A 27,786-nucleotide genomic window follows, 5' to 3' on the forward strand; every position below is an offset into this window, starting at 1 on the left:
TCACCAACAAACGGTATTAACAGGTAAGGCTGCAAATCAGGCAAGAAACGGATCGAGGAGGAACGTGGAGGTGTAGAAAGAGTAACAATCTTCTGCCAAATTTTACATTCAGGGAAAATTAATGCATCATAGATACCCCTCCAAGGGAAAAAAAAAAAAAAAAGATATTTGGTACGGCCAAGAATAGCCAGGAGTTATACACACACACACACACACACACACACACACACACACACACACAGCAACTGCCACTTCCACTACAGTTTGACAGTCACAGATTTGGGTAATTATAGAAGAAATTGTGTGTTTTGGAAACACACTAAGACCACACCCTAGGACCGAGAATTTGGACTTTAAATGCTGGGAATTTAAGAGGTCAACGCGGTGTACAAGTTGGACGGTCTGGCCGCACAGGTGGAAGGGTGGAAAGGGGCAATAAAGACACCAACTTCCACGCGGGTGACCAGGACCGCTGGCTGTCGCGGCGAGGCGTGGCGGAATCCGAGGGAAAAGGGGGTGTGGATCTGTGGGCGAGTCCGGGGAGAAAGGGAGGGAGGTAAGGTGGCCTCGCGGACGACAGGGAGCTGGGAGCCGGGGGTGGGGGGCGAGCGCCGACGCGGGAGGGGAAGAGCCAGGGAGCCGAGAATCACGCACGGCGGCCGGCTCCAGCGGGGTGGGAGGGCGCGCCGAGCACGCGCGTGGAGGTGCGGGTGGGAGGAAGGGGCGGAAGAAAGGAGGTCCGAATGAATGAGCGCCGGCGGGGCCCGGGCCGCGGGGGAAGGGGCCGGGGCGCCGCGGGCCGGCGGGCGGGGGGCGCCCGCAGAGGTGCAGCCGCAGCGCCGGGGGTGGGCGCCGGGGCGGGCCCACGGCGCCGGGGGCCGAGGAAGCCCCGCGCCGGCGCGGCCCCCACCGCGCCCGCCTCTCCGCCAAAATGGGGTCGAGGGGCAGGCAAGCGAGGGGCGTGAGGGAAGACGGAAAACGGCAAAAATAAATCACTCACTCTCCGCTCGAGCCTCCCGGCTCTCTCAGCCCCGCTCCTCCGCCCTCCTTGAGCCGCGGCGGCGGCCCCTCAGCGGCGCTAGAGGGAGCCCCGGGCCCGGAGCGGGGCAGCGGCGGCGGCCGGACCGGGAGCCCCTCCGCACCTGCCCCTGTGGCGGAGCCGCGACGAGCCAGGCGGCGGCGACGGCGGCGGCAGCGGCAACAGCAGCAGCAGCAGCGGCGGCTCCGAACGGGGAGGGCAAGTGACCCGGATGTACAGGGTAACGGCGAGGAGGGGGAGGGGGGAATGCCAGGAAGTGAGGGCGCCGCGGACCTGTCCGGCCGTGCGCATGCGTCGCGCGCCCGCCCCGCAAGGTAAATCCTCGGCCTTCCTTCCCCGCCCCTCTTCCCCCCGCCCCTCCTGAAGGGGGCGTGGCGAGGCCGGAGACAGGTGGTCCTGCGCCGGAGGAAGGAGAGGAAGGGGGCGCGGCCACCGCCTCCGCGCCCCCCGCCCTCCTTAAAGGAGCAGCTTCGTCGCGCCGAGATGGCATCTGGGTGGGTCAGAGTCTTGCAATCTTCTCATCTTACACTGGGAAAACTGAGGTTCAGAAGTGGGGGTAAGCTGCTTCAGGTCAGCTAACTCGGAAACACCAGGAACTGGAACTCGGAACTCGCCGATCAGGACTCTTTGTGCTGAACTCAGCGAAGCTGCCACATCCCACCAACCCCCCACGCCTCAAATGGCTGGGCTGGCGAGCAAGCCTTTCCCCCGCTCCAGGTACTGAACCTCACTCCCGCTCCCCGGCAAAGCAGAAGCGCGGGCCGACTCCCCAGAGCCTAGAGGTGCACCGTTATCGCCTACGATGGTATCGTGGAGACGCCCTGGGGAGATGTTAAATGATCAGTCTGAGGACAGAAATCAGGCGCCACTTGAGACTTGTACCTTGCCACGCATGGCTCTAAGAGATAAATGAGATGTTACAGAGTTACGCTCTGGGCAAAAATGTCCAGGGCGGGGGGCAGAGAATTTGGATGTGGCCCAGGGCACAGCATCTTATTTCCAGAATCTCTCTTCACCCTGGAACATAAATGCTCCCTCTTTACATATAAAAACAGAACATTCCATCCAGCTAGTTCATCCTAACCCTGCTATGACACAGATTTTTTTCATTAACACTAAAGTGTAAATGATTACAATGTTACCTTTACCTGGAATATTTTCAGTTTGATCAGATAATTACCATGGAAGTAAATGGTTCGAAATATTTGGGGGTCAAGGCCCCTACTGAAAATCCCACAAAAGTAGGGGCTTTTCTCCCCCAGAAAAATGCACATATGCACACAAATTTGCATACAATTTCAGGACATTTATGGACCCAGGAAGCCTACCTATGAAAACCTGACTATGAACTCTTGTTCTGGTCAAATAGGTAAAATCCCAGGAACTATCCAGGCCTTACCAGATGTGGTAGCCAAGAAAGCACTCCTTGCCCCAAATACAGAAGGGAAGCCCTTCCCTTATTTAGTCTTTTGTCTTCCTCTTGAATTACCTGGAGACTCCATGGTGTTAGCCATACTATATAGAAATGTGTTAAGAGTCATGGAGAGATTAGATGGCTTTTAAAAAAAAAAAAATTTTTTTTTTTAGTGTTTATTTTTGAGACAGAGACAGAGAAAGAGCACGAGCAGGGGAGGGGCAGAGAGAGAGGGAGACACAGAATCTGAAGCAGGTTACAGGCTCTGAGCTGTCAGCACAGAGCCCGTCGTGGGGCTCAAACTCGTGAACCGCAAGATCATGACCTGAGCGAAGCTGGACGATTAACCGACTGAGCCACCCAGGCACCCCGAGAGATGGCTTTTTGAAGGCATACACTAAAGGCAAGGGTCATACGCCTCAGACTTTTACCCTAATTTTCATACTTTAGGAAAATTTAGGAGTTCTATATTATATTATAATCTCTATCAATCTCAGTTAAACTAAGGGAGCCAATATTTTGCAAACATTGATGCTGACAGAACCGTCTTCACAACACAAGAACTTTGGTGCATTTTTCTTACACGCTGATACACAGTCTTAAATAATTCTGGTCCACAGAAATCCACTGTCCTCAATTTGTGCCAGAGGAAGAAAGTTCATATACCTGCCCAGTCCCTTAAATATGAGCTCTGAGTAACCATACATCTCTACCTCAATATCCCAACAAAAGCAGAAATCTCTTCCATAGTATCAACCCCATCCAGTTTAGCTCAAATATCTCCCATTATGGGGACCTCCTTATTGCAACAGTCAGCCTCTTCTCATCGTGAGGAACCTCTCCTTTTACACTGAGCAGAAATCTGATACCCGACAATTTTCATCCATTGGTCCTAATTTTATCCCTGGAGAGCAACACAGACATGAGACCAGCCTGGGGGAGCTTACAGTCCAGCAAAGAAACGTCCGTTGTTGAATGATAACCATAAAATAAGATGAATCCTGTGAGGAGGGTAGAGCACCCCCTTCAGAGATACCTTTCTCATTGTCTGCCCTAGATCCCTGGCCTGTGACAGAACTCACAAGTAAGCTCTACCACTATACTACCCCATGTGGGATATCCTGAAAGAGGAACAGAAGACAAGACCTTCAGAGAAGTGCTGAACTTATCCTTCCTCAATCCTTTCTTTGTCACCCTGCGTGAATGTAATCCCATTTCAGCTGAGGTCAAAGCTTTCAAAGTTTTATGTTGAAAAAAACAAGCAGAAGGATGCAAAAAAAAAAAAAAGAGGTTTACATAAGAACCCCAGGCTCTTGATGATTTAATCACTGTGGCTTGTTAGCATTTTTTTTTTTTTTTTTAGTCCTTCCAATGTGCCAGGCACTGTACTAAGCACTTTGCTTGCTTTTCCTCTTTTGCTTTTTACAACCACCCTATATGGTACTATTTTGACATCCACCTTATAAATGAGGAAACCAAGACTCAGTAGGAGATCCAGGATTCAAACCCAATCTGTCAACTCCACCGTGTGTTTCTGCATTTCTATAAACTTGACTCTGCTTTTGTAAATTTCAGAAGTTCCTGATCTCTTCTTTAAATGTTGTTTCCTTTGAAAACTTTATTACTAAATCAACTTTAAAACATTAAGGGGTACCTGGGTGGCTCAGTCGGTTAATCGTCCGACTTCAGCTCAGGTCATGATCTCACGGTTTGTGAGTTCGAGCCCCGCATCAGGCTCTGTGCAGCAGAGCCTCCCCCACTCACATTCTGTCTCTTTCAAAAATAAATAAATAAACATTAAAAAAATTTTTAAACACTATAAACAAATTGTTTCACTTAATCATTGATTCATTCCATCAATACACAATTTTGCCACCCTACTGCATCCTAGGCACCATGCTGAGGGTCTAGATTGGAGGTCAACAGATGTGTGGTACCTGCCCTGGCAGGGCTCACAATTTCATGAGAGAGAGAGCTGTAACCTCAGAATTACAACACAGCATCATTCGTTGTCATCTAGGAGAGTGGAAGAACCAACAATCCCTGGGACAGTTGTGAAGGCTTCAGACAGGATGCACTTGGTCTTGAAGAGACTGGGGGAGGGGACGAGCGAAAAGGCACATGGGCAGAGAGGAAGGGGAGTTTATGACATGCTGGAGGTAAGGTTGGGCGAGTGTGACTGTGCAGGACCTCCTCAAACACCATGCTAAGAAGTCTGAACTTGCCTCCTGAAGGCAATAACAAGTAAACAGAAACTTCTCAGCAAGGGGAGACATGATCAGATGCGTTTTATATCAAGGTCACTCTGACGACAGTGTCCAAAGCGGACTATGGTGGGAAGGAGAACTGAGGTCCGCAGACCACTGAAGCTTTTGTACAGTCCAGCTGACAGATAATTAGCGCCTGGTTTAGGAAGCTAGCAATGGAGAGGGAGAAGGGGCACCAGAATTAGGATACTCCTGTCGAATCTCCAGGAGTTTGTGACTAGCTGAATCTGGGCAAAGTAGCAGCAGGAGCTGTGGAACCTGACCCTGAGGTTCCTAGCTTAGCAGACCCATCAGAAGGTGACACCATCCAATCCCGATACCTTTACACAGTTTTCATTCCTGTCCTCTCCCAACCTTTATTCACGTCAATGCACACTGCTTCCATTACTATCTTCAAATACGTGCAACTATTTCCCAATGCCATTTCATATTTCTACAGTCACATTTATCATTTTAATGGCAGCAGAATATTGCATCACGTTGAAATAGCTCAATTTCCTTCGGTTGCTAAAGGTTCACACCCTGCATGCCTGGTTTACCCTGGACTCATTCGGTTCTGAGCATTTCGCAAGAGATGAGTTGAGTGAGGAAAGAGAGCCTTTAGGTGAAGGGTGTCGGAGAAGTGTGCCCTCAAGAGTCAGCCAAGCTGCAACTCTCATGGGAGAGTACTGAGAGAACGTACTGCATTGGAGAAGATGCAGAGCTGTGGCATCAGCCTACCACGTATTCACTCACCCAACAATGCTTTCTTGTGAAGCAGAGGACAATACAACAGAACTGAAGCCACCTGGCCGAGCCAGGGTCTGAATCCTGTTCTACAGCTTATACAAGTTCTCCAACCTCTCAGAGCTTCAGTCTCCCCTCAAGTTTGTGGTGATGATTAACCTGGATAAAATTTACAAAATGCTTGGGACACAACTAAGCATACATTAAGTTCGATAATAATTTTCAGTCTTGGTTCCCTCCATATGCTTTCTTGACTTCCATCATTTTCAGAGTTTCTGAACAAACCCACCGGGCAACAATGCATGTATTAGAGTTCAGAGCCTGAATCTGCCAGGGTGAACCAGGACCACTCACATGACCTCTCTAACCTTTCATTTCCCATCTGTGAAATGGGCATAAGAACACCCATCACAGGAATGTTGCAAAGCTCTCATAAGTACTGTCAGTATAGGAATATATGTTCAAAGCCCCAAAGCACAATGTCATTAATGCCTATTACTGCTGTTATAGACATTGCTGTATCCTTGGTTTCTTCCCATTAAAAAAAATGGCTTCCACCTAAGTTCCTTGGACTGCAGTTCTGGGTTAAAGGATCTGAATATCGCTATGGTTCTTGATTTGCGTTGCCTGGATTGCCCTTAGGACTCTTGATGGTGCTACCATAGTTAATTCAAATATGACATATTAGTCCTCAACCTAACATTCAGGGACTTCTATCAACGGCTTCCCTCCTCCTCTTGGTGGAAACAATGAACACTGAATCCTTGAGGAAAGAGGCACCCTCCCAGACATTTCCAGGACGGCCAGAGGTTCGAAGGCTAAGGACTAGGACTCCAGTGTCCGGCCTGATGGCTGAGCATGCAGTGGGCGAGTTTCCTGAATGCAGAAGAGGACACAGGAATGAGGCCTGGGCATCCCCAGACAGCACTCGAAGCCTCTCCGCCATGAAAGATGGCATCAGAGCTGCTACTCAAAAGAAACAAAGTACAAAGCCAACAGCTCAAACCTAACACATTCCTGTTGTTTAGCAAAACATTAGCCAATCTCTCAGGAGCCATAAAGTTGTCCTTAAGGCCGTATTTCCTCAGAGTTCCAAGGCTCTATGAACCTCCATCACATTCCCAAATGTAACATTTCTCACAGGTGGGCAGTTCCACGGGGTGACCTACAGGAAGGCGGTAGGCTCTCGCAGCCTTTCATCGCTGGTCCCTCCCTGCGCCTCAGATGTGCCTTCTGGCCTCTTCAAGTGCCTGTTTCTTGGCCTTCAGGTTCAAGGGTCACCTCCTCAAAGGGGTCCTCCCGGTTACACCTCCCTCACCTCCCTTCAGTCATTCCTATATGCCACCGGCATTTTTTTTTTCCTTCACGGTAATTTGTATAACCTGTAATTATTTTTATTTTTTTAGCTTAAAAGTGTTTTTAAAAAGCCTCCCATAGGGCGCCTGGGTGGCTCAGTCGGTTAAGCATCCGACTCTTGATGTCGGCTCAGATCACCCATCTCACGATTTATGGGTTCGAGCCCCACATCGGGCCCTGAGCTGATGGCGTGGATCCTGCTTGGGATTCTATCTCACCCTCTCTCTACCCTTCCCCCACTTGCTCTCTGTCTCTCTCTAAATAAATAAAGTTCAAACAAAAAAAAAAAAAAGAAAAGAAAAAGAAAAGCCTCCCACTAAAACATCAGCTCTGTGAAGGCAGAGGTCGGAGCTATTCCGCTCCAACACCTATCACTGTGCCCACCCAGCTCCTAGGAGACCCTCAATAAATGTGTGGAATGATTGGGTAAAAAAGGGCGGTTCCCAGCCCCGGACATCCTTCTTTCACCCTAAACTCCATGAAGAACAATGTTGACTGCAGACAAAAAATTGAAAACACAGATGAGCAAAAGGAAGAAAATATAAACACTCATGATCCAACCTCCCACCAAGTGGATCCCCTTCCAAATGTTTTTTCCTGTATCTATATAAAGATAATGCATATATTTTTATAGAAATGGCTCCTAGACTGTAATCTGCTGTGTTTCATTTCACAGTATATCTTAATCACCTTTCCTTAATAAAGATACTTCTGCTGCCTTGCTGTTAAAGGTTCTGGAACACTCAGCCGTGTCACTGCACCACAGAGTATTTAACACATCTCCCAGTGTTAAACTAAAGGGGAGGTTTCTTCAATGTCAGTAAAGGTAAAATGTTTTAATACAGCACTTCCCTCTTGACAAGCTTCCCGTTTTTTCCTCTGTGTTTGTATTGCTTTAGTTAGAGCTTGTATTTGTACAGAACCACACTCCCTACCGCCCATTCACCACCTGGAGTTATTAGAGTCCCCATCAGCTGGAGAAGCAAGATTGTTTGCAGCCGGCAAAGGTGACGTGTGACGAAGCCAGGGCGATGTCTCGGAGTTCAGTTTGGGAATCTGCTGCTGATACAGGCGACAGAAAGAAAGAGCGCCTTTTCTTGCCAAGATTTTAATGTAAAAAGAGGAAGAGACTTGCGGCAAGCCTTCACTTCCCCCTCCCAAGCCCTGCCCAGGGGCAAAGTTGTTCCCTGGAGGGATGGGCTGGTTCCCAGGGTTTACCGAGGTCCTAAGCAGTCTGTGGCCCAAAGCCCACTGCACCACTTAGAGACAAAGAACTGGCTGCAGAAAAACCCAAGAGGGCACGCTCGGGATGCACTGTCCTTTTCCACAAGCAGCAAGTCCAGCCCATGGCGTGGTTGAGAAGCCACTCGGCATTTTCCAAAAAAAAAGTGTTAATGTTTGTTTATTTTTGAGAGAAAAAGAGAGAGAGAGAGACAGAGCATGAGTGGGGGGAGGGGCAGAGAGAGAGGGAGACACAGAATCCAAAGCAGGCTCCAGGCTCTGAGCTGTCAGCACAGAAGCCGATGCGGGGCTCCGGCTCACCAACCGTGAGATCATGACCTGAGCCAAAGCTGGGCCTTAACTGAGCCACCCAGGCCCCCTGCCACTTGGCATTTTTGGCTCTGACGGTGGTCAGGTCACTGCCCTCCGGAAGTAAGGACCTTGCCACACAGACACAACAGACCCCATTCCAGCAGGACTAGTTAGTGCTCAAGGGCACTGGCTGCCTTGCCCCCCTGCCACCCCCCACCATGGCTGGGCCACCTTACCAAGCTGTGCAGGCACAGGAGGGGGTCACCTGAACAAGGGGGCAAGATGTCATCAAATCAGAAATGGCACCGGAAGACAGGAGGGAGAGAAACAGCTGGTGGGGGCATCTGTTCCTGGACCTCAAGTCGTTGTGACCCAGAAACCCAAACAGAGGTCCATCTCTGCTGCCCCACCCATCTTAATACAGCTCTCCATCCATCCAAGTTAGAGGAAAAACTTTCCCTGTAAAGAACGAGAATCCCCTAATTGTGTCAGGGGTCATGAAGTTAATCCATGCCATTTTAAAAAGCTTCTTCATGGCGTGCCTGGGTGGCTCAGTCGGTTAAGCACCCAACTCTTGGTTTTGGCTCAGGTCATGATCTCGCGGTTTGTGGGTTCGAGCCCCATGTCGGGCTATGCGCTGACAGTGCAGAGCCTGCTTGGGATTCTCTCTCTCTCCCTCTCTCTGCACCTCCCCTGTTTGCGCTCTATCTCTCTTTCAAAATAAATGAGAATAAACTTTAAAAAAATAATAATAATAAAAAATAAAAAGCTTCTGGGGCGCCTGGGTGGCGCAGTCGGTTAAGCGTCCGACTTCAGCCAGGTCACGATCTCGCGGTCCGTGAGTTCGAGCCCCGCATCAGGCTCTGGGCTGATGGCTCGGAGCCTGGAGCCTGTTTCCGATTCTGTGTCTCCCTCTCTCTCTGCCCCTCCCCCGTTCATGCTCTGTCTCTCTCTGTCCCAAAAATAAATAAAAAACGTTGAAAAAAAAAAAAAATTTAAAAAAAAAAAAATAAAAAGCTTCTTTGTGTGTTTTACAGAAACACCATGGTTGGAGAAAAGAGACGGGTTTTTCTTGAAATTTAATGGCAGGATGGAACTACCACCACTCGATACCTCGGCTCGACTGCTTAGTTTCTGCCAGTTTTGAACAAAATGATTTCCACCCATCTTTATAATGACAGTTTTCAGTTGAGAGAATTAGGCACCAGGAATGTATTTCACTGGAGGTCACAAAGCTACTAAGACAGGGAGTCAGGATTTGACGCAGGTATGAGCAGCTGGTTACGTGGCCCAAGTCATACTGCCTTTCTTGCCTCCCGTTCGTTTTTCTCTCTACAAACATTAATTAACTCATCCAGTGTCCAAGCTCCATCTAAAATATTAGGCTACTCATTTACAATACCACCTAATTCACCATTATTGGGATTTTTTTAATTAATTAATTTATTTTTTAATTTAAGTAATCTCTATACCCAACACGGGGCTCGAACTCCTGACGCTGAGATCGAGTCCCATGCTCCACTGACTGAGCCACCCAGGTGCCCCTAATTCACCATTATGATGAGGATTAACTAAAGCAACAGATGGAATGTATGAAATTGCTAACATTCAACCACTTTTCACCCTAAAAACATTGATGACATACAGTTAAACCTAATATGTCAACGTTCTTGGACAACTCTGAAGTGTTTAAATGAAACTGCATGGCTGACTATCTTGCTTTTTGAAATTTGCAGCTTTAGTATTCAAACCCATAAGGCAGTACATCATGGTGACTAAGAACACAGACTCTAGACAGACAGACCTGAGTCTGAATCCCTTCATTTAATCATCTGTAAAAAATAGGAAAGTCACGGTACTCACTGTCAGAATTAAGTTATTTCACGTAAAGCACTTAGCACAGTGCTTTGCAAATGTTAAGTGCTCGATAAACATTAGCCTTTTCTATTATTATTATTGCTGTTATTATTAACTTGGTTTCATTCAGATGGTTTTGGTATAAAGCTGCCCATTGTAGCATTATTTATAATAAAAACCAGAAACAAATTCAATTTCCCACAACAGGGAAACAGCATACCAGGGTTCTGAAAGAACTGTCTTTAAAATTAAAGAAAATCAATTCAATTAAGATTTAACAGCCCCTGCTTTGCCACTCAGGGGCTGTATAATTTTGAGCCAGTCTTGTCTCTTCTCTGGACCTGTTTTCCTCACCTCAAAAATGAATGGTTTACTCTCAATGATTCATAAGTTCTCTCCAGATTTAAAGTGTACAGTCCTAAGGCTCTAAATGCTCTAAATAAAATATAATCCATCAATATCAAGGATAATATACAACCCCCAAGTACACACAAAGATAGTAGCAACATGAGAAAATATTTTATAAATACTGCCAACCTTCTTCAACCCTCCTGTTTTTTTCTGTAACAGCAGTCACCTCCTAAGAGAATTTGTACTATGTTTATTGTCTCTCTCCACGAAACAGGTGGAAACTTCCAGGAAAGCAGGGAATTATGTCTGGTTTGTTCACTGATGTATCTACCCCCAGCCATTACAGCAATGCCTGGCACAGAGTAGAAGCTCAATTAACATTTGCTTATTGAAAATTTGTGAACATTCTGGGGCACCTGGGTGGCTCAGTCGATTGGGCGTCTGACTATGGCTCAGGCCATGCTCTCACGGTCCGTGGGTTCAAGCCCCGCGTTGGGCTCTGTGCTGACAGCTCAGAGCCTGGAGCCTGCTTCAGATTCTGTGTCTCCCCTCACTTTGCTCCTCCCCCACTCATTTTCTCTTTCTCTCTCTCTCTCTCTCTCTCTCTCTATCTCAAACATGAATAAACATTAAAAATTTTTTTTAAATAAAGAAAATTTGTGGACATCCTAAAAGAGCAAAGTACAAAACTGTATATATAACAGAATGCCATGAATATACAATACGCACCCCCATGGGAAACTGGCAGATAGGATCAGAGAGGTTAAAACAGGATGAGGGAGTAGGGATGAAATTTTTTTAAGTTTCCCTCAATGTTTTGAACAATTTTGTTTTAAAAGACAGCATTCAACAAAGCATGTAGACAGAAGAAAGATGAAGAGAAATAGATGAAGTGACCAAGGACAAGTGACCTCTGACAGAGAGCAGTAAGGAAGGGCAGGAATATGGAAACAGAATCACAGGGGCAGAAAGAAAACTAGGTAAGAAGATGCAGAAAAGAAAAGCCCATTTATCTTGGACTTTTAGTTACAAGCTAGCATCTCTTATTTTTAATTTTTTAATGTTTATTTATTTTTGAGAGAGAGAGAGAGAGCATGCAAGCAGGGGGACAGAGAGAGAGGGAGTCACAGAATCCGAAGCAGGCTCCAGTCTGCGAGCTGTCAGCACAGAGCCCGACATGGGGCTCGAACGCACCAACCATGAGATCATGACCTGAGCCGAAGTCCGATGCCCAGTTGACTGAGCCACCCAAGTGCTCCTACAAGCTAGTATCTCTTAAACTTTCCCCAAGTTGATAGAATTTCCCCATCAATTCCCTCAATCGATGGAAGCTTTGGTGAATTTGAGCACAAAGGTGCACTTGGGGCTGTTACCTGTTAATGTTTTGTTTGTTTTGAGAAACAGAACAGAGCATGATCAGGAGAGCAAGCAACATACAACTGCCAAAGAAATGATATAGACATATGGCCTGGAGAATTTAAGGGAAAGAATACTTCCTTTGGCTTTGGGGAGTTAGAGGAGAAGAGTCAAGAAGTTGTTCTCGGAAGGCCTGGTGTCCTGAATTGTACCAACTCACAGGAACCTTAGTGCTGTTTGCGGCCTCAATCTTGAACCTTTCACCCTTGCATTTGATCACACATTACAGAGGAAGAGGGATGGAGTCTGAGAATCTGAAGCAGGCTCTGCACTGTACAGCAAAGAGCCAGATATGGGGCTTGAACTCATGAATCGTGAGATCATGACCTGAGCTGACGTCGGATGTTTAACCGACTGACCCACCGAGGCGCCCCCATCACAGATTACTCTTAATGCCTCCAGCCTCCCCAACTGCTTTCCTGAGCTCCTCATCATGTCCATACATTTGAACTTTGAGCAAACTGGGTCAGATGCCCCACTATGAATGATCAGGACCCTGTGCTTCTCCTTTATAGCACATACATAATTGCAATCGCATGGTGATTTGTGTACTTCCTTAAACACTGGGAGCCCCACAAGGGCAGAGACCAGGTTGTGCTGTCACCACTGTAACTCCAGTGCTAGCACAGAGCTCATGCAAACAGGTGCAGCTCGTCACAGAGATGGCATTGGTCCAGCGTTAACCTAGTCCCAGGGCCTTACCCCAACTCCAAAATCCCAACATGGACACAACCCTAAGATCAGTAAATCAGATAAGCAACCCAAGGAGGTGAGATGTAAACTCTCCCCAACGTAGCCACAATGATTAGGTCACTAGCTGTGGAACCAACCGGTTGCAATATAGACCTTCAGAAAGAACAATGGGGATGTCAAACACGAGCTAACAGTGTGAAAAAAGGTTTGAGTTTTGGGGCTACAGAAGAAAAGACATTGCATAAGATTCAAAAAAAACAAACAAACACAACACCTTTGGAAAAGGGAACCAGTATGGTCCAAGTTATGAAGCAGCTTAACTGGCTCGGCAAGCTTCTTCTCTAAAATCATGGTGCTGGGGCGCCTGGGTGGTTAAGTGTCCAACTTCAGCTCAGGTCATGATCCCACGGTTCGTGGGTTTGAGCCCCGCATCAGGCTCTGTGCAGACAGCTCAGAGTCTGGAGCCAGCCTGCTTTGGATTCTGTGTCTCCCCCTCTCTCTGTCCCTCCCCTGCTCACACTCTGTCTCTCTAAAAAATAAACATTTACAAAATACAAAAAATAAAACCCTGGTGCTGATTTCATTGTAGAATACACGTTTAATGAGAAAGCATCTCTCTTTCAGCTTTGATGCACAAAGGTAGAGAGGAGAATGGTTGTTCTTGTCCAGGCCCTGGTCTTATCTAAACCCACAGCCCCAGAGAAAATGTCTGCCGTATCCATTTCAGCATGTACTTAGCATTTTTATTTAATAGGCCACTTGCATTAATGAGTACCTGATGAATCACCTAATTTTAAACATGTAGGGAACCTTGAAATTCACCTTCAATCCAACATTTACACTTAAGAAAAACCAACAGCCCAAGAGAGGCTCAGAGGCGTCTCACAGGTACACAATCCCAAGGCCTGGACTCAGGGAGAGTCAGAGAACTGCTGAGTTCACGTCCAAGGGTTGGATCACTGAGGCGTCAACAGAGCCCTGTAAAAAAATCTCTACTTAATCAGCAGTGTATATTTGGTGCGGTGTCTGGTGTGATCTTTCGGGGGAAAGGAGGTCAATTAAAGCATTATGCTTTCTTGGCCCCTCATTACACACAAATCTCTTCCAAAGTCAAAAACAAAAGTTAATAGACATGTACCAAATGATAAAGAAACAAGTGGAAATGCAGGCTGTCTGGGACTTCTCAATCACCCATAGGAGTGGAGAATGGCTTCTTTCTTGGTAGTAATACTAAGCTAGTTATAGAGTTCCTATAATTACTATTTCCTGCTGTTGTGCCTTTGTCTGTGCTGTTCTCTGTGCTATGAACACCGTTCCAGACACTACCATACCTCCCAGACAAACTCCTATCTCCCACCAAGACTGCAGTCAGGCATCTCTGGATGCTGGATAAGCATCTCACCATCACTAAGTTCCTATTACCTTACAGTAACACACGGCCCTACTGATGCCTGACAATCCTTCGAGGAAGTGTCAAGACTAGCAAATGGTATGAGGTTTGTAGAGTACCGTGTATCCCATTGAGGAAAGCACTACAAACACACAAGGTAATGTTTTATTAATCTACTTAACCTGATTTCCTTGAAACACAGAGAGTGATTTTGATGGATGAATCAACCAACCCAAGATTAATAGCTTGGTTTACTACGCTCATTTCTCTTTCCAAGCCACAAGCCAAAATAAACTCACTCTCAATTTATAACTTTGCAAAACGTGCTCTCGCGTATCGACTCCTGAATCCACTGTGGTTATTAAAAGCGTGGTTGCATCCAGCAGGACGGGCCAGGTTACGCTGTGGTAACAAACAGCCCCGGGGTCTCGGCCCCAATGATGACCACAGTGGTCATTCTGGGATCGACAGGATGAGACCAGCAATTCCATCTTTCTGGACTATACCTGACAATCTGGATTGAGCAGCTCTGTGGCTGACATCAGTTTAACGGATACGATCTCCTCTCTTCCTTCTCCAACCACCTACAGAGCTGTCTTGCAGGGCTGCAGTGTGGATTAGATGTGACAGTGTTTGTTATATACCCAGGATACTGCCCAGCAGACAAACAGCAGTCAGTTAATGATAATGATAGCTAGTATCGATATCATTGCCATTATCCCTATTCCTCTCCAAATAATAATCATGATGTTATTATTAAAATTCTCATATGGTTCTTGAAACTGTCTGCACACTGGAATCACCCAGAGAGTTTAAAATCTATTAATGCTGTGTCCCACCCCCAGAGTTGGTAAATTAATTCATTTAGACTATGTCCTGAGGGCTTTGGAATTTTATCTTATCTTATCTTATCTATCTCATCTTATCTTATGTCAATGAGAGAAAGAGAGAGCATGCAACTGGGAGAGGGGCAGAGAGAGAGGGAGACAGACAGAATCCCAAGCAGACTCCATGCTGTCAGTGCAGAGCCTGTTGTGGGGCTCAAACTCACAAACCATGAGATCATGACCTGAGCCAAAGTTGGACGCTTAACCGACTGAGCCACTCAGCCACCCCTGGGCTTTGGAATTTTAAAAGATCCCCAGGTGATTCTAATGTACAGACAAGTTTGAGAACCACTGTCCCACAGGCACCCATGTTCATATCTATTCTTACATATATTTGCATGTGCGTGCATTCACACAGGTGCATATACAAGCTGGCCAGGTTCCACGAATCCTATGTGGTGGTCACATCAGTCAGGATGAGTTAGGTTATGCTGTGTAACAAAGAGCCCCTAAATACCAGTCCTAGTGACAACCACGGTAGTCACCCTCTACAGTCAACAAGGTGAGCCCAGCAATCCCACCTGACAGCTAAGCCTATGCATCTACCCTCATGTCTTTCCTGTTTCCTCTTTTTACTTCACACTTTTTCTAAGGTCCAGTTTAACAAGTTTGCCAGGCCCAGCATAAATCAGAAGCAAAAAAATATACTGGCATGGACAGACTGTTCAGAGGAGGACCACTGAAGACTATGTAATGGAGACTATGCTTCATTCATCTATCCCCAGGCCCTGAAACATGGTAGGCAACCTAATATAAATCCATTATTATCCATAGTAGCCTGAAAAAAAAAATGGAAAGCAGACACAAGAACTCAAAAAGCACAGCTGCTGAGCTGAAAGTCTTATATGTCAACTTGGCACTGACCACCATTTTGATTTCCCCATTTTTGTTAATTTCCCTCAGGATGAAACTATATCCAGTGGGATGGAAGTGAGGTCAGGAGATCTGTGAACAGACCAGTGTTCTTTCAGTGGGCAGCAAAGTGCACGACACGCATGGTAGGTTAGGGAGCAGTAAGAACAGGTCATTTTGGGGCACCTGGGTGGCTCAGTCAGTTGAGCAGCCGGATGACTTTGGCTCAGGTCATGATCCCACGGTTCGTGAATTCGAGCCCCACATCGAGCACCCTGCTGTCAGCACAGAGCCCGCCTCAGATTATCTGTCCCCCTTTTTCTCTCTGCCCCGCCCCTACTCGCTCGCGAGCGTGCTCTCTCTCTCTCTCAAAAGTAAACTGAAAAAAAAAAAAGGAACACAGACATTTTGCCAGCAGCACACACATGAGTTATGGTAAACCATCTCCTGCTCTGCTAGATGTTCTATCTCTGCAGAGTCTGGAGAAAACCAAAAAACCCAGTTCATATGCCCTTGTTTTGGGGACAGTTTAAGAATCACACTGGCTTTACATAAACTCTTCATCAAAACAAATATATTCTGTATTTTGAATACATGAGTTCTCTCGAGCCCAGGGGAAAGAAGCATTGTATACAATTACATAATAGTTACCCTACTACTTTAAAACCAAGTGGAAGCCTTAGGCAGCCAAGTCAGAAGGGGACAGAAATCATTTTTGTAAAATTATCTGAATGCAACCATCTCTTCTGATGCATTGGAGTTGACAATGGTTCTGCTCTTCTCAGAAGCTCATTCAATTATAGGTTGCTTATCTGGACCTGGGAGAGTTTTCCTCCCATCTAGAGTTAGTTAAGGAAAAGAAAAAAAAAAAAAAAAAAAAAAAAAAGCAGGCAGAATTCCGTTAATAAAAGCCTGAAATGAAAAGTGGTAACTACTCCCAAGGCCCTGCTTATTGTAGAGGAGTCATTAGACAAACCTTTGTAGGGTCCCTGTTAACGATCTATTTGCTCTGCAACCGTCACAAGAAGGAGAAGTAGGGAATGTGGGATGCACAGCCTCAAAACACCTCACTCTCTTAGACGTGTGGCTGTTGGCAAGCAACTCAACCTCTCTGAACTTGTTTGCTCATCTGTGAAATGGAAATACCTACTCGACAGGGACAGTATAAGAACTAACTGAGGAAAACGTATAAAGTGCCTAGCGTTCAAAAAATGTAGTAAATGCCTTTCCTCTGATCGCTGCCAAAGTCTCAGAGTGCTCACTACAATGTGGAGCTTTTTAAGAGAAAGGCCTTTTCTTTTTTTTTTTCTTTTTTTTTTAAGAGAAGGGACCTTGCTGTTCCTCCTACGCGCCCACATCCTACACACTGCCCCCCTTAAGAGACTGTAGTTGCCTCTTCAACATCATTTCTTCCCACCAAGCAGCATCCTTCCGTCATTCGGTCCTCATTCCCAGTTCCAGGGATGGGGCTTGACTGATCTAAGGCAATCAATGTTATCCTATTTCCTCTGCCGCCATGATGGTTTGAGATGGATCATCCTCAGACGATGACCCAACCAGAAGGGAGCTCAGAAATTTTGTGCTATGGCCCTGGGGAGAGATGGCAGCTCTCCCCCCGTGGATGTGATCAAACAAACACGTGGGCTGAGAAGTACCAGCAGCCAGACCACCACGTTAGACAGCTCTGCTCTGCACTTCCTGGATTTTCACCTAATTTTCCTGAGGTCTGCTGGCGTTGGAACAATACAGAAGCCCTGCTGGCAACCCTCTCACTACTATGAAGGGAGTCAACCTGAGAACAGAGCCAACAGACACAAGGGCAGAGCCCAGAGGATCACAAAGAAATGAAGCCAGAGCCCTGCTCAAAGCGTACCCGGAACCTATCCCACTTCTTCACCTTTTGGTTATGTGAACCACTCAACTGCTCCCATCAATTATCCAGTTTGAACTAGGCTTTCTGTCGCTTACAACTCAAAGCACCCTAACTGACACATCCTCATGCATGGCTGAATGAATCACCGAGCAAGAGATTATGCAGAAACATCATCACTCTTCCGAAGATTTAACTCAGATTTCAAGTTTCCTGGGAGCAAGAGCCCTCACTGGTCTTGGTCAGCCAGCATCCCAGGCTTAAGAGAGTTTCTGGACACAGGCCCTCAATAAATACTTCTTTAAATAGGCGAATGGAATGAAACTAACAATATCACCCGGAATTTCAGAACCTTTTAAAACCCTACACTCCAGACGTATCTGGATCAGAGGAACGTGATGAGGGGGCTGAGAGCCATCAGTAAGGCCTGAGCTCAAATCACAGATCCAGCTGGACGTCGGCGTCCTCCCCTGCCAAATGAGCATATTAATACCTACCTTCCTGGGCAAGGAGAGCCATGCAAACACACCCAAGGTTGCATTCCAGAAATAGGTATGTGCCTCTTTCTTTTGGCTAACACTGTTTCATATCGTGAGTTCTAGTCTGAGGTTCAGGAAACGGGATCATCACGTGGACACAATGTGGGCCAAACTGTAGATCACCCAGCAGAGCCAGGCCTGGGAGGGCGAGGACAGGTAATGTGGACCCCGAGCCTCCCACCCCTCAACATACTGCCATTCCCTTCAGGAAAGGGAGCTTGGGCAGAGGGCATATATCAACAAGGCCTTCCGGCCGCGACGCTTCCTCTTTGCTTTGCTGGTAGCTTCCTGACAGAAGCTGGGGACTGGGACCAGAGCAATCGGCAGTCCCCGCGCATCCCTAGCTGCTGCTGACCTAACCATTTACTGGTGAGGTGGAGCTCAGCTACACGGTCAGCTGCAGGAGGGCAGGGGCCTTGCCTCGTTCACCGGTACAGCCCCAGCACCCAGAATGCACTCAGTGAAAGATCACCTGAGCACATGGGTGAAGGAGTGAGTGGATGCACAAAGTGACGAAATCAGGATTCTCAGAAGAGAACAGTAGTAAAGCCCTATTAGTGCTCAGACTGCTGATTTTGAAGCTGGCAAACCCAACGCCCAGAAATGAGAGGCTGGCACCTGGGGACTCAATTCTGGCCCTAGGACTCCCGTGCCCAGGTCTGAGCCACAGATCCCTTCTCTAACAAATAACCATTATCAAGATTAAATAAGAATTTTTTTAATGTTTATTATTTTTGAGAGAGAGACAGAGCGTGAGCAGGGGAGGGGCAGGGGGGGCGCACAGAATTGGAAGCAGGCATCAGGCTCTGAGCTGTCAGCACAGAGCCCCAGGCGAGGCTCGAACTCAAGAACCACGAGATCATGACCTGAGCTGAAGTCACGAGATCATGACCTGAGCTGAAGTCAGACGCTTAACCGACTGAACCACCCAGTGGCTCACAATTTTTTTTTAACGCAGCTACACAGAGGGAGAAAGGTTGACAGAATATATAGCAAGATATTAATAACAATTAGCTTTTGATGATAAGATTATGGGAGGATATTTATTTTTCGCTTTTGTGTAAATTTTCAGATTTTCTCTAGTGAACATAAATAAACTGTCCAGTAACAATAAAGTGAACACAAAAGAGGGGAGACACCAATCCAAGCAACTAGCCCCAGTGCCTTAGACATAAAGCAAGGACCCAGCAAAGGTTCCATTTCTAGGAATGCCCTTCACACATCTGGAAACAGCTCTCATATGTCTCCTATTTCTTAAGTATTTCAGCTAATTTACTGTCACCCTTACAGGACTTGATTTCCAGGCTCTCTTTTATCCTTCCTTCTCTGCAAAGGCTCCATCTGTTAAAACCCCACTCTGGGTATTGTATAAACCAGCTCACAGAATCAGCAGCACGCTCCCGTTTGCTCATTCATCTGTTAATTCATTCACTGAGTAAACACCCCTTAAAAACCTACTCTATTGGACATCCTTGCTCTTACTTACCCACCCCACCCCCATTCACACACGGTTCCCAGATTTTCCTGGGGAACACCCACCTCCCCTCACCTCAGTCCCTGTGCTCTGGGGGGGTGCAGACCCTACCCTCAGCTCCTTCAGGGGGCGGGCATTCGATCCAGGATGGCCAATCAGAGCATCGCATTCTCTTAAGCCACAGGGATTGGTTCCCGAGGGGCATGTTGCCCAGATAAGACCAATCAGAAACAGAGACTCAATTCGGGGACTTTTCTTTAACCGTTGAAAACGTGACCTTTTTATTCCCTTCTGCCAGAACTGCTGAGAGCCGTCTTGCCACCACAATCGAGAAAGAAACAGTAGGTGATGCTGAGGGTTGCAGAAAAACTGTGTAAGCCTTAGCAACACCCTTGAAACCTCCATGCGTTAATTTCCATCCCTAGACTTTTCAAGGACATAAATCCCCTTTCTGGGGAAGCCGGTTCAAGTCAGGGTCCTGCTTTGAGGTCAAAAGAGTCCTGACTGATGAAATCCGAAGGGCTGTGACATAGGCTGCACGCTGGCTATGCACAGAGGAAGCGAGATGGTCCATGCCACCTTTCCTGGCACTCAGTGCGATGTGGAGACAGCTACAAACAGCTACAATTATTTAAAGCCGGTAAGATAATTGCTTTAATTAAGTACGACATGGAACAAGAGGAGCATGGGGGGGGGGGGGGGGGGGCGCGAGGGGAGAGCCAGGAAAGGCCTCCAACAAGAAAGAGCATTTAAACGTACCCTGCATCTGCATTCAGGCAGCAGACAGAATTACTATTTGGGGAGTCAAGAGAACACGGCTGATACACATCCAGCTCCCAGTAAACCAAACCCACTACAACCCACATGACACACGGGCGGTGATACTTAAAGCACTTACGGGCACTCTCTGAACAAGCCCACAACACAGCATCTCGAGAGACGGCAAAGTGCCAATGTCCAACAGCCCTCACTGGCAAGAATTTCATCTGAATGTTACAGACGATGTCACCCTCTTAAATAACTCTCAGGTCAGTTTTTGTGATTTGGATGCTACACAGAGTTCAGTTTTCACTCCAGCCCTCTTGCCTGTTTGGATTACTGTTGATCAAATCGCACAACATTGTAACAACAGCCCTCTCCAGATGAATAACCTGTTTACCACATTTGTTACCAAATGATAAGAGAGAGGGAAGAGAGCGCGTGTCTGGTTCCCTAAAACACTGCATGATGGGTTGGGTTAGAAATATGGCCGCAGGGAACAACACTGGCAACAATAAAAGAACCTCTGGGAACATCTATTCTGCTAAGAAAGGCCTTGAAGGCCAGTCTTCGTAAGGGAGCAAAGCCAGTGTCCCTCAGACCTCTGACAATGCGTACAGAACAGAAGTTGGGAAGATACTTAATGAATCAGAAAAGGATACCGCAAACAAATTCTCCTGGGTCTTTGCTGCTTCTAAACACATCAGCGATTCATTTGGTCCACAAATACAGCTCCAAGTTTCCAGGGCAAAGAATACTACAGATGGAAAAATTAACACTGACAAAAACTTCCGTGTGGTCTCAAGAGAAGTGCTAGGGTCGAGTGGCAGGAGGGCGAAAGGCTTGAGAACCCTTCCAGGTAGTCTGGATTTCTCGGAAGCAGCTGGGTCACCTCTGCTCTAAAAACACTTGAAAGAGTGCTGTTGACTTTGCACAAAGACTTCACTTCCCTTCTCCTGAAAATGCGACTATGACTATGATCACAAGTTCAAGTTCACTGGGCAACTGCTAGGATCCAGGCAGAGCCTACAAACAGGGAGACCCAGGCGTACCGGCTCGAGAGGACCGAGCCTGAAACCACAAATACCTGTCGTTCAGCATATGCTCAGTAAACACTGGGAATTAGCGACCCCGAGAAGACCGCTAATCTCTTCTAAAAATGAGAGGGGCTTTTATGTTGAAAGCTCCCAAAGAGAAGTTTTTGTTAACTAGTTTGTTTTTTAACACAAAAAATAATATATGCTCATGTTTAAATATTCAAAAAAAAAAAAAAAAAATAGAGGCACCTGGGTGGCTCTGTTGGTTGAGTGTCTGACTCTTGATTTTGGCTCAGGTCACAATCTCAGAGTTGTGAGATCGAGTCCTGAGTCAGGCTCTACACTGAGTGTGGAGCCTGTTTAGGATTAGGATTCTCCTTCTCTCTCTCTCTCTCTCTCTGTCCCCCCCCTAAAAAATTTTTAAAACGTTTTAAAAATTTAAAAAAAAAAAGAATTCAGAAAATAGAAAAGATACACAACAAGACATCTTCCATCTGCCCTAGAGCACAATCCGGTAGCCTTTTCCCCCAAGAGGTGAACAGTATTCCCCACAACCACCTCCTTCTTGGTATCTGCCAGTAATAATCGATGCGTAATCAAGCACATGAGGTGTGTGGACTTACTTGTATCTCCTACTTTTTACCCCCCACACATGGTGGGAACATATCACATACACTTTTCTGCATTTGTCTTTTTTTTTTTTTAACTTAAGATTGTATCCTGGAGGGGCGCCTGGGTGGTTTAGTCGGTTAAGCCTCCGACTCTTGACTGTAGCCCACGTTATGATCTCACGGTTTGTGGGATCAAGTCCCACATTGGGCTCTGCACTGCCTGCTTAGTATTCTATCTCTCCCTCTGTCTGCCCCTCCCACTCATATTCTCTCTCTCTCTCTCTCTCTCTCAAAATAAGTAAATAAACTTAAAAAAAAAAAAAAAAGAATGTATCCTGGAGATCACAGCTTCTTAGCACACATGACCTTCTATTTTAAACAGTGGCCAAGTATCCCACTGTAAGAACATACCGTAACTGATTGAATCAATCCCCTGCCAACATACATTTCAGCTGCTTCCTCGATCTTGCTTTTATTATAAACGACGCTGCAATGCACGTACATTACATATATCTTCACATACCCCATGGATGACTATAGGAAAGATACGACAGGATAAAATCTTTGAAGTAAAATCGCAGGGCCAAGCACTCAGAAAACGCAGATAGTGCCATATTGCCCTTACTGTCACTGTCCCCAATTGTGTGACAAGTATGCCCATTTCTCCACCCATACTCACAAAACGTTGTTTCGTGTTTTTAAATACAAGGGAAGAAAGAGCACCAGAGCTCTAGTCTTGTCCCCCTGGCTCTCCCTGCCCCTGTGATATCACACATGACATTACTACTTCCTGTAAGTCCCACCCATGATGCACAACCCAGAAATCCCAGTGTAAAGACAGAATGCACATCAGAGCCACTGGGGTGCTGAAGCCAGCTCACACCAGCTCAGGTGAGCTGAGTGGACACCTTTCTTCCCGATTCTGGGTTCAGGGACATCACGCTTGTAGCTCGAAACTGGACATGGGAAGCATCTGTACCATAGAAATCAGCAAATGCTACAAAGCAAGGCTTCTTTTTTAGAAGCCCCCCCAGAGGGACCCTGGTCACACATATCACACATCAATGCACACCTACAGTGGAAACCGAGCCTCAGCCATCTCTCTCTGAATATTGCCACCAGCAAGAGGGCCACAGATTCTTGTGACTTGGTCACAAATTCTTGGAACCTAAGGACTGGAGAAGATCTGAAGGGATATCTAATAGTCGTGTCTCTTTTGTCATTATGTCTTTGAATACTGCCTTTCCCCAGCCCATCTGTCTAGGCATAAGCAATATCCTCCTAGTTCCTCTTCTATGCCTCCTTACCATTCTTGTGTATTCGCATCTCATTATTGTTTAGTGCTTATTTTTGAGGACAGTCTACAGTGTAACAATTACACACATAAATTAATTAATCAATTAATACTTTTTAAAAAGGCTCTCAAGTGCTCAGTTTCACAATGGACCCAAGTCTCATTTCTAGACCTACTGTGACATTTCAACCTTAACACCCAGATTCCATGGCCTGTTCCTGGGCACAAAACCCCACAATTGTCATGACTTCAGCCCACGTATCCAATTGACTTAATTTTCTCTCTTCATCTCTGACACTAAAGGACTTCCCTTTCTGATGAGCTCCCCTAGGTACAAGTCTTACATTTTAGTCCACTCTGCGTTCATATCACGAAAGACACAAATCAGCATAGTCCCCCATGCCGGCAGAGTGTTCTAGGTCTGCAAGTGTAACATAACCACCTACCCGTGCTTGAGTTCTGTGCACATTACAGTGGCGGCTTACTCAAGGGTAAGCTTCCAAAGTCAGCATGGATATGAACACTGGAAGCAGTCAAAATTCTCCTTGAAAAGCCCGTAATAAGGCTTCACAATGGACACTGACAAACCGTCTCCCAACACAGGTCCAACACAGGCTGTGTCCCTTCAGCACTGGATTTGGTGTCTTGGGTTGAGCACCAGAAAGAAATAGCTAGCTTGGATTTCAGAGCTGCGTTGTAGGATAATTAAAATCTATAAATACAAGACACACCCTTGATGGCATAGATGCTCATACTCCAAAAAGCCACAGGAACAAAGAGTGACAGAAGGAACAGCAGATCTGTGTCTCATTCACACTCACTCCAAGAAAGAGACGCCTGTTGGGTGGAATGACAGGATCACCCACGCTATTTAAAGTGTTATTTTTATCTGTACTTTGTTTTTGTTGAGCAAGTATATTTGGATCTGGAGAAGTGTGAAGCAATAATCTATGACAGGATGGATCCAGGACTTTTGTAAGTCAGAACAGTGGTTAGCCCTGGGGCAGGACTCACTGTGAAGGGGCATGAGAGAACGTCCTGGAGAGAGAAAAATCTTGAATGCCCTGTCTAGGTGGGGACAAGATGGGGTGACATATTAAGAATTCATAAAGGGGCATCTGGCTGGCTCAGTGGGTAGAGCATATGACTCTTTATCTTGGGTTTTTAAGTTCGAGCCCCACGCTGGGTGTAGAGATTATTTAAAAATAAAATCTCCGGGGAGGGGGCTCCTGGGTAGCTCAGTTGGTTAAGCCTCTGACTCTTGATTTTGGCTCAGGTCATTATCTCACACTTTGTGGGTTCGAGTCCCGTGTCAGGCTCTGCAGGGCTCTCTCCCCCATCTCTCTCGGTACCTCGCCCACTCGCTCACTCTCTCTCTCTCTCTCTCAAAAATAAAATAAATAAGTTTTAAAAAAATAAAATAAAACCTTGGGGCACTTGGCTGGCTCAGTCAGTTGAGTATGCTACTCTTGATCTTGGGGTTGGGAATTTGAGCCCCCACGTTGGAAGTAGAGATTACTTAAAGACAAAATCTTTTTTAAAAATCCGAAAAATCTTAAAGTGCCTGGGTGGCTCAGTCGGTTAAACGTCCAACTCTTGATTTCAGCTCAGGTTATGATCTCACGATTCCCGAAACCAAGCCCTACATCAGGCTCTGTGCTGACAGCATGGAGCCTGCTTGGGATTCTCTCTCTCCCTCTCTCTCTGCCCCTCCCCTGCTGGCACATGCACACTTGCCCTGTCTCCCTCAAAACAAATAAACATTTTTTTAAAAATCTTTAAAAAAAAAATAGATTTGTACATTTCACAGTGTGTAAGTTATACCTCAATTAAAATAAAAGTTACAGGCGTACATGAGAGACTACTCCACGACAGCTTGCCACCTGATCTCTATTCGACAGCTAAAGCTCTCTAGGGGCCAGCCAGCCGAACACAGGGTAGTAAGGACACCAGGAAGACAAGGGACAGAAGAGGCAGAAAAGGGAGCACCTGGCGGGGATAGCGGGTACCCAGGCTCATTTCTTTCTTTTCTTCTTTCTTTCCTTTTTTTTTTTAAGTTTATTTTCTTTATTTTGAGAGAGACAGAGAGAGTGCAAGCGGGGTAGGGGCAGAGAAAGAGGGAGAATCTTAAGCAGGCTCTGCGCTACCAGCTCAGAGCCCACGAGGGGCTTGAACTCATGAAACTGTGAGATTATGACCTGAGCTGAAATCAAGAGCCGGACATTTAACCAACTGAGCCACCCAGGCGCCCCAAGCTGGTTTTCCATGAGGGGCCTCCCAGCAGTTAAGTGCATTGGCTCTTCAGCCAGACTACTGGGATGCAATTACTGGCTCCACCCCTGCCATGGGCTGTCTGTGTCCCCACCAAATGTATGTGTCGAAACCTAACCTCCAAAAGGACAGCGTTAGGGGGCAGGGCCTTCAGGAGTGATTAGGTCCTGCGGAGGGAGCCCTCATGAATGGGATCAGCGCCCTGGTAAAAGAGACCCCAGGGAGCTCCCTCACCATTTCCACCATGTGAGTTTACAGCAAAAGAATGGCCATCTGTGAATGAAAGTGGGCCTTCACCAGGCACCAAATCTGCCGGCACCTTGATCTTGGACTTGTCAGTCTCCAGAAGTGGGAGAATTAAATTTCTGTTGTTTAATGCCCCCCAGTCTGTGGTATTCTGCTACAGGAGCCCAAATGGACTAAGACGACCCTTGCTACTGGAGTGAACTTAGGCAAGTTACTTCTCTTCTTTGATCCTCAAGTTTCTTTTGAAATTTAAACAAGATAATTCAAAGCTCTTGGCACAGCCTCTGCCATTCAACAGCATTCAATAACTGTCAACTTGTACTCCTGTTACTGACGACAAGAGGCTGAGGGCATCTTCTTTCCTCCAAAGTTCTTTTTTAAATTATCTTTTTAAGCTTTATTTATCTATTTTGAGAGAGAGAGCAAGGGAGGGGCAGAGACAGAGAGAGAATCCCAAGCAGGCTCTACACCATCAGCACAGAACCTGTCGCGGGGCTCGGTCCCACAAACCGTGAGATCGTGACCTGAGCCGAAACCAAGAGCAGGACGCTTCACCCACTGAGCCACCCAGGTGCCCCCTGTCTCCAAAATTCTTATTTAAATTAAAATTTTAAATAAATAAATAAAAATAAATTAATACTTTCACCTGATAACCTTGTAGGGTCTCAATAAATATTCGTGGAGTGAACGAAAGAAAGCACATGAATTCTAACTTCAACAGAGCGGCAGGTTCTTATTTCTACTAAACTGAAATCCATGTCCTGGCCTAATATTTCCATCCACTTTAATTTTTCTTCACAGCAAAGTGGTCAAGAGCACACGCTTGGAAGCAGATGGCCACGGTCACATCCAGCTGTTACTTACCAACTTGGTAACCTTGAACGTGTTGCTCAAATTCCAGGCCTCAGTGTCGTCTCCTGTAAAACAGAGTGACAGCAAGAATTAAGCACGCGACAAGAGACCTGAGCACAAGGTGAGCCCCCAGTAAATCCTAGACACTATTATTCTTTCCCATACTACAGACACTGTGAGAGAAATAACCCCTCTCAATTCCATTTCTTCAGACCATCAGGGTTTACAGAGCATGTCTCACAAATATTTTTCTCATTTAATGTTCAAAATAGTGGTATGTATTACAAATAAAGAAATGGAGGTTCAGAGAAGTTAAGTAACTTGCTGACGGTTACACAGCAAAGAGCAAAGACCCAAACCAAAATCCTATGACCAAGGGATAGTTTGGCTAGACTGTGTGGTCCTGGGGACAGAGGGTGGGGCCAGGCTGTCCTTTTCAAATTCAGAATTCCAAGTTAAAGGATGCTGGAAGTCTGAGTTACAACAGGAGTATTTGGGCCCCAGCAAAATGCTCAGCTCAACTTGAGATCGAACTGGTCTGAATCATTCTATCCCTGAATCACTTTCTGTTTTAGGTTTCTTCACGGCTGAGGAAAGAAAACAAACTTATATAGAACACCAACCCCATCACCCTCAGCATCTCTTATAGCAGCAAAAACTTATGAATCAAAGGGAGTTTTCATAAAACCAAAGTCAAACAATATCCCACGGAACACAGTCGCCAGCGTTTAGCGTGCGGGTCAGAGCACGGTCTGCCGCGTCTAGACATTCTCATTATTGCACGGAAGAGATACAAACTGCCTTTCTCTGGCCTTTATTTTGATTAAATCTTTAGCTGCCTTAGTGTTTTCTCTTTGCTTTTCGGCGGGTGATGAATTACAGGAAGCTGATCCACTGGCCTCACTTTACTCACAAAAGGTCTGGAGGCTGAGCCCAATTGTGGCAGGAGAACACTACCGGCTGATCATGTCAGCCACCTGTGCTCTCCTGCCATCTCTCCTCTTGTCCCCCCCACCTCCCCGCCACCCCACACACAAGTTTCTTGTCCCTGT

At 46.4% G+C, this 27,786-nt stretch overlaps 1 protein-coding gene and 1 long non-coding RNA gene across 7 annotated transcripts in view; one reads left to right on the top strand and one right to left on the bottom strand.

Moving 5' to 3' along the window:
• The window catches only part of CYRIB (CYFIP related Rac1 interactor B), a 133,080-nt gene that overhangs the window by 77,591 nt on the left and 27,703 nt on the right, over window positions 1-27,786 (bottom strand). For 2 of the 6 annotated variants that reach the window (XM_042923189.1, XM_042923188.1), the window contains exon 1: window positions 1,001-1,238. Coding sequence is in view for 1 of the 6 variants with exons in the window: in XM_042923181.1 (XP_042779115.1) it covers window positions 26,747-26,799 (53 nt within the window). In the remaining 5 variants the exon portion in view is untranslated. Of the gene's footprint in view, window positions 1-1,000; window positions 1,239-26,746; window positions 26,800-27,786 lie in introns of those variants that run through there. The other 4 variants (XM_042923181.1, XM_042923184.1, XM_042923185.1 and 1 more) reach the window with 4 other exon arrangements.
• LOC122210489 lies at window positions 19,103-27,577 on the top strand. Its single transcript, XR_006198092.1, has 3 exons — window positions 19,103-20,304; window positions 26,684-26,855; window positions 27,310-27,577. It is a non-coding gene; the product is annotated as an uncharacterized LOC122210489 (long non-coding RNA).

Source organism: Panthera leo, chromosome F2 (genome assembly GCF_018350215.1).
Source record: "Panthera leo isolate Ple1 chromosome F2, P.leo_Ple1_pat1.1, whole genome shotgun sequence".
In the NCBI taxonomy this organism is placed as follows: Eukaryota; Metazoa; Chordata; class Mammalia; order Carnivora; family Felidae; genus Panthera; species Panthera leo.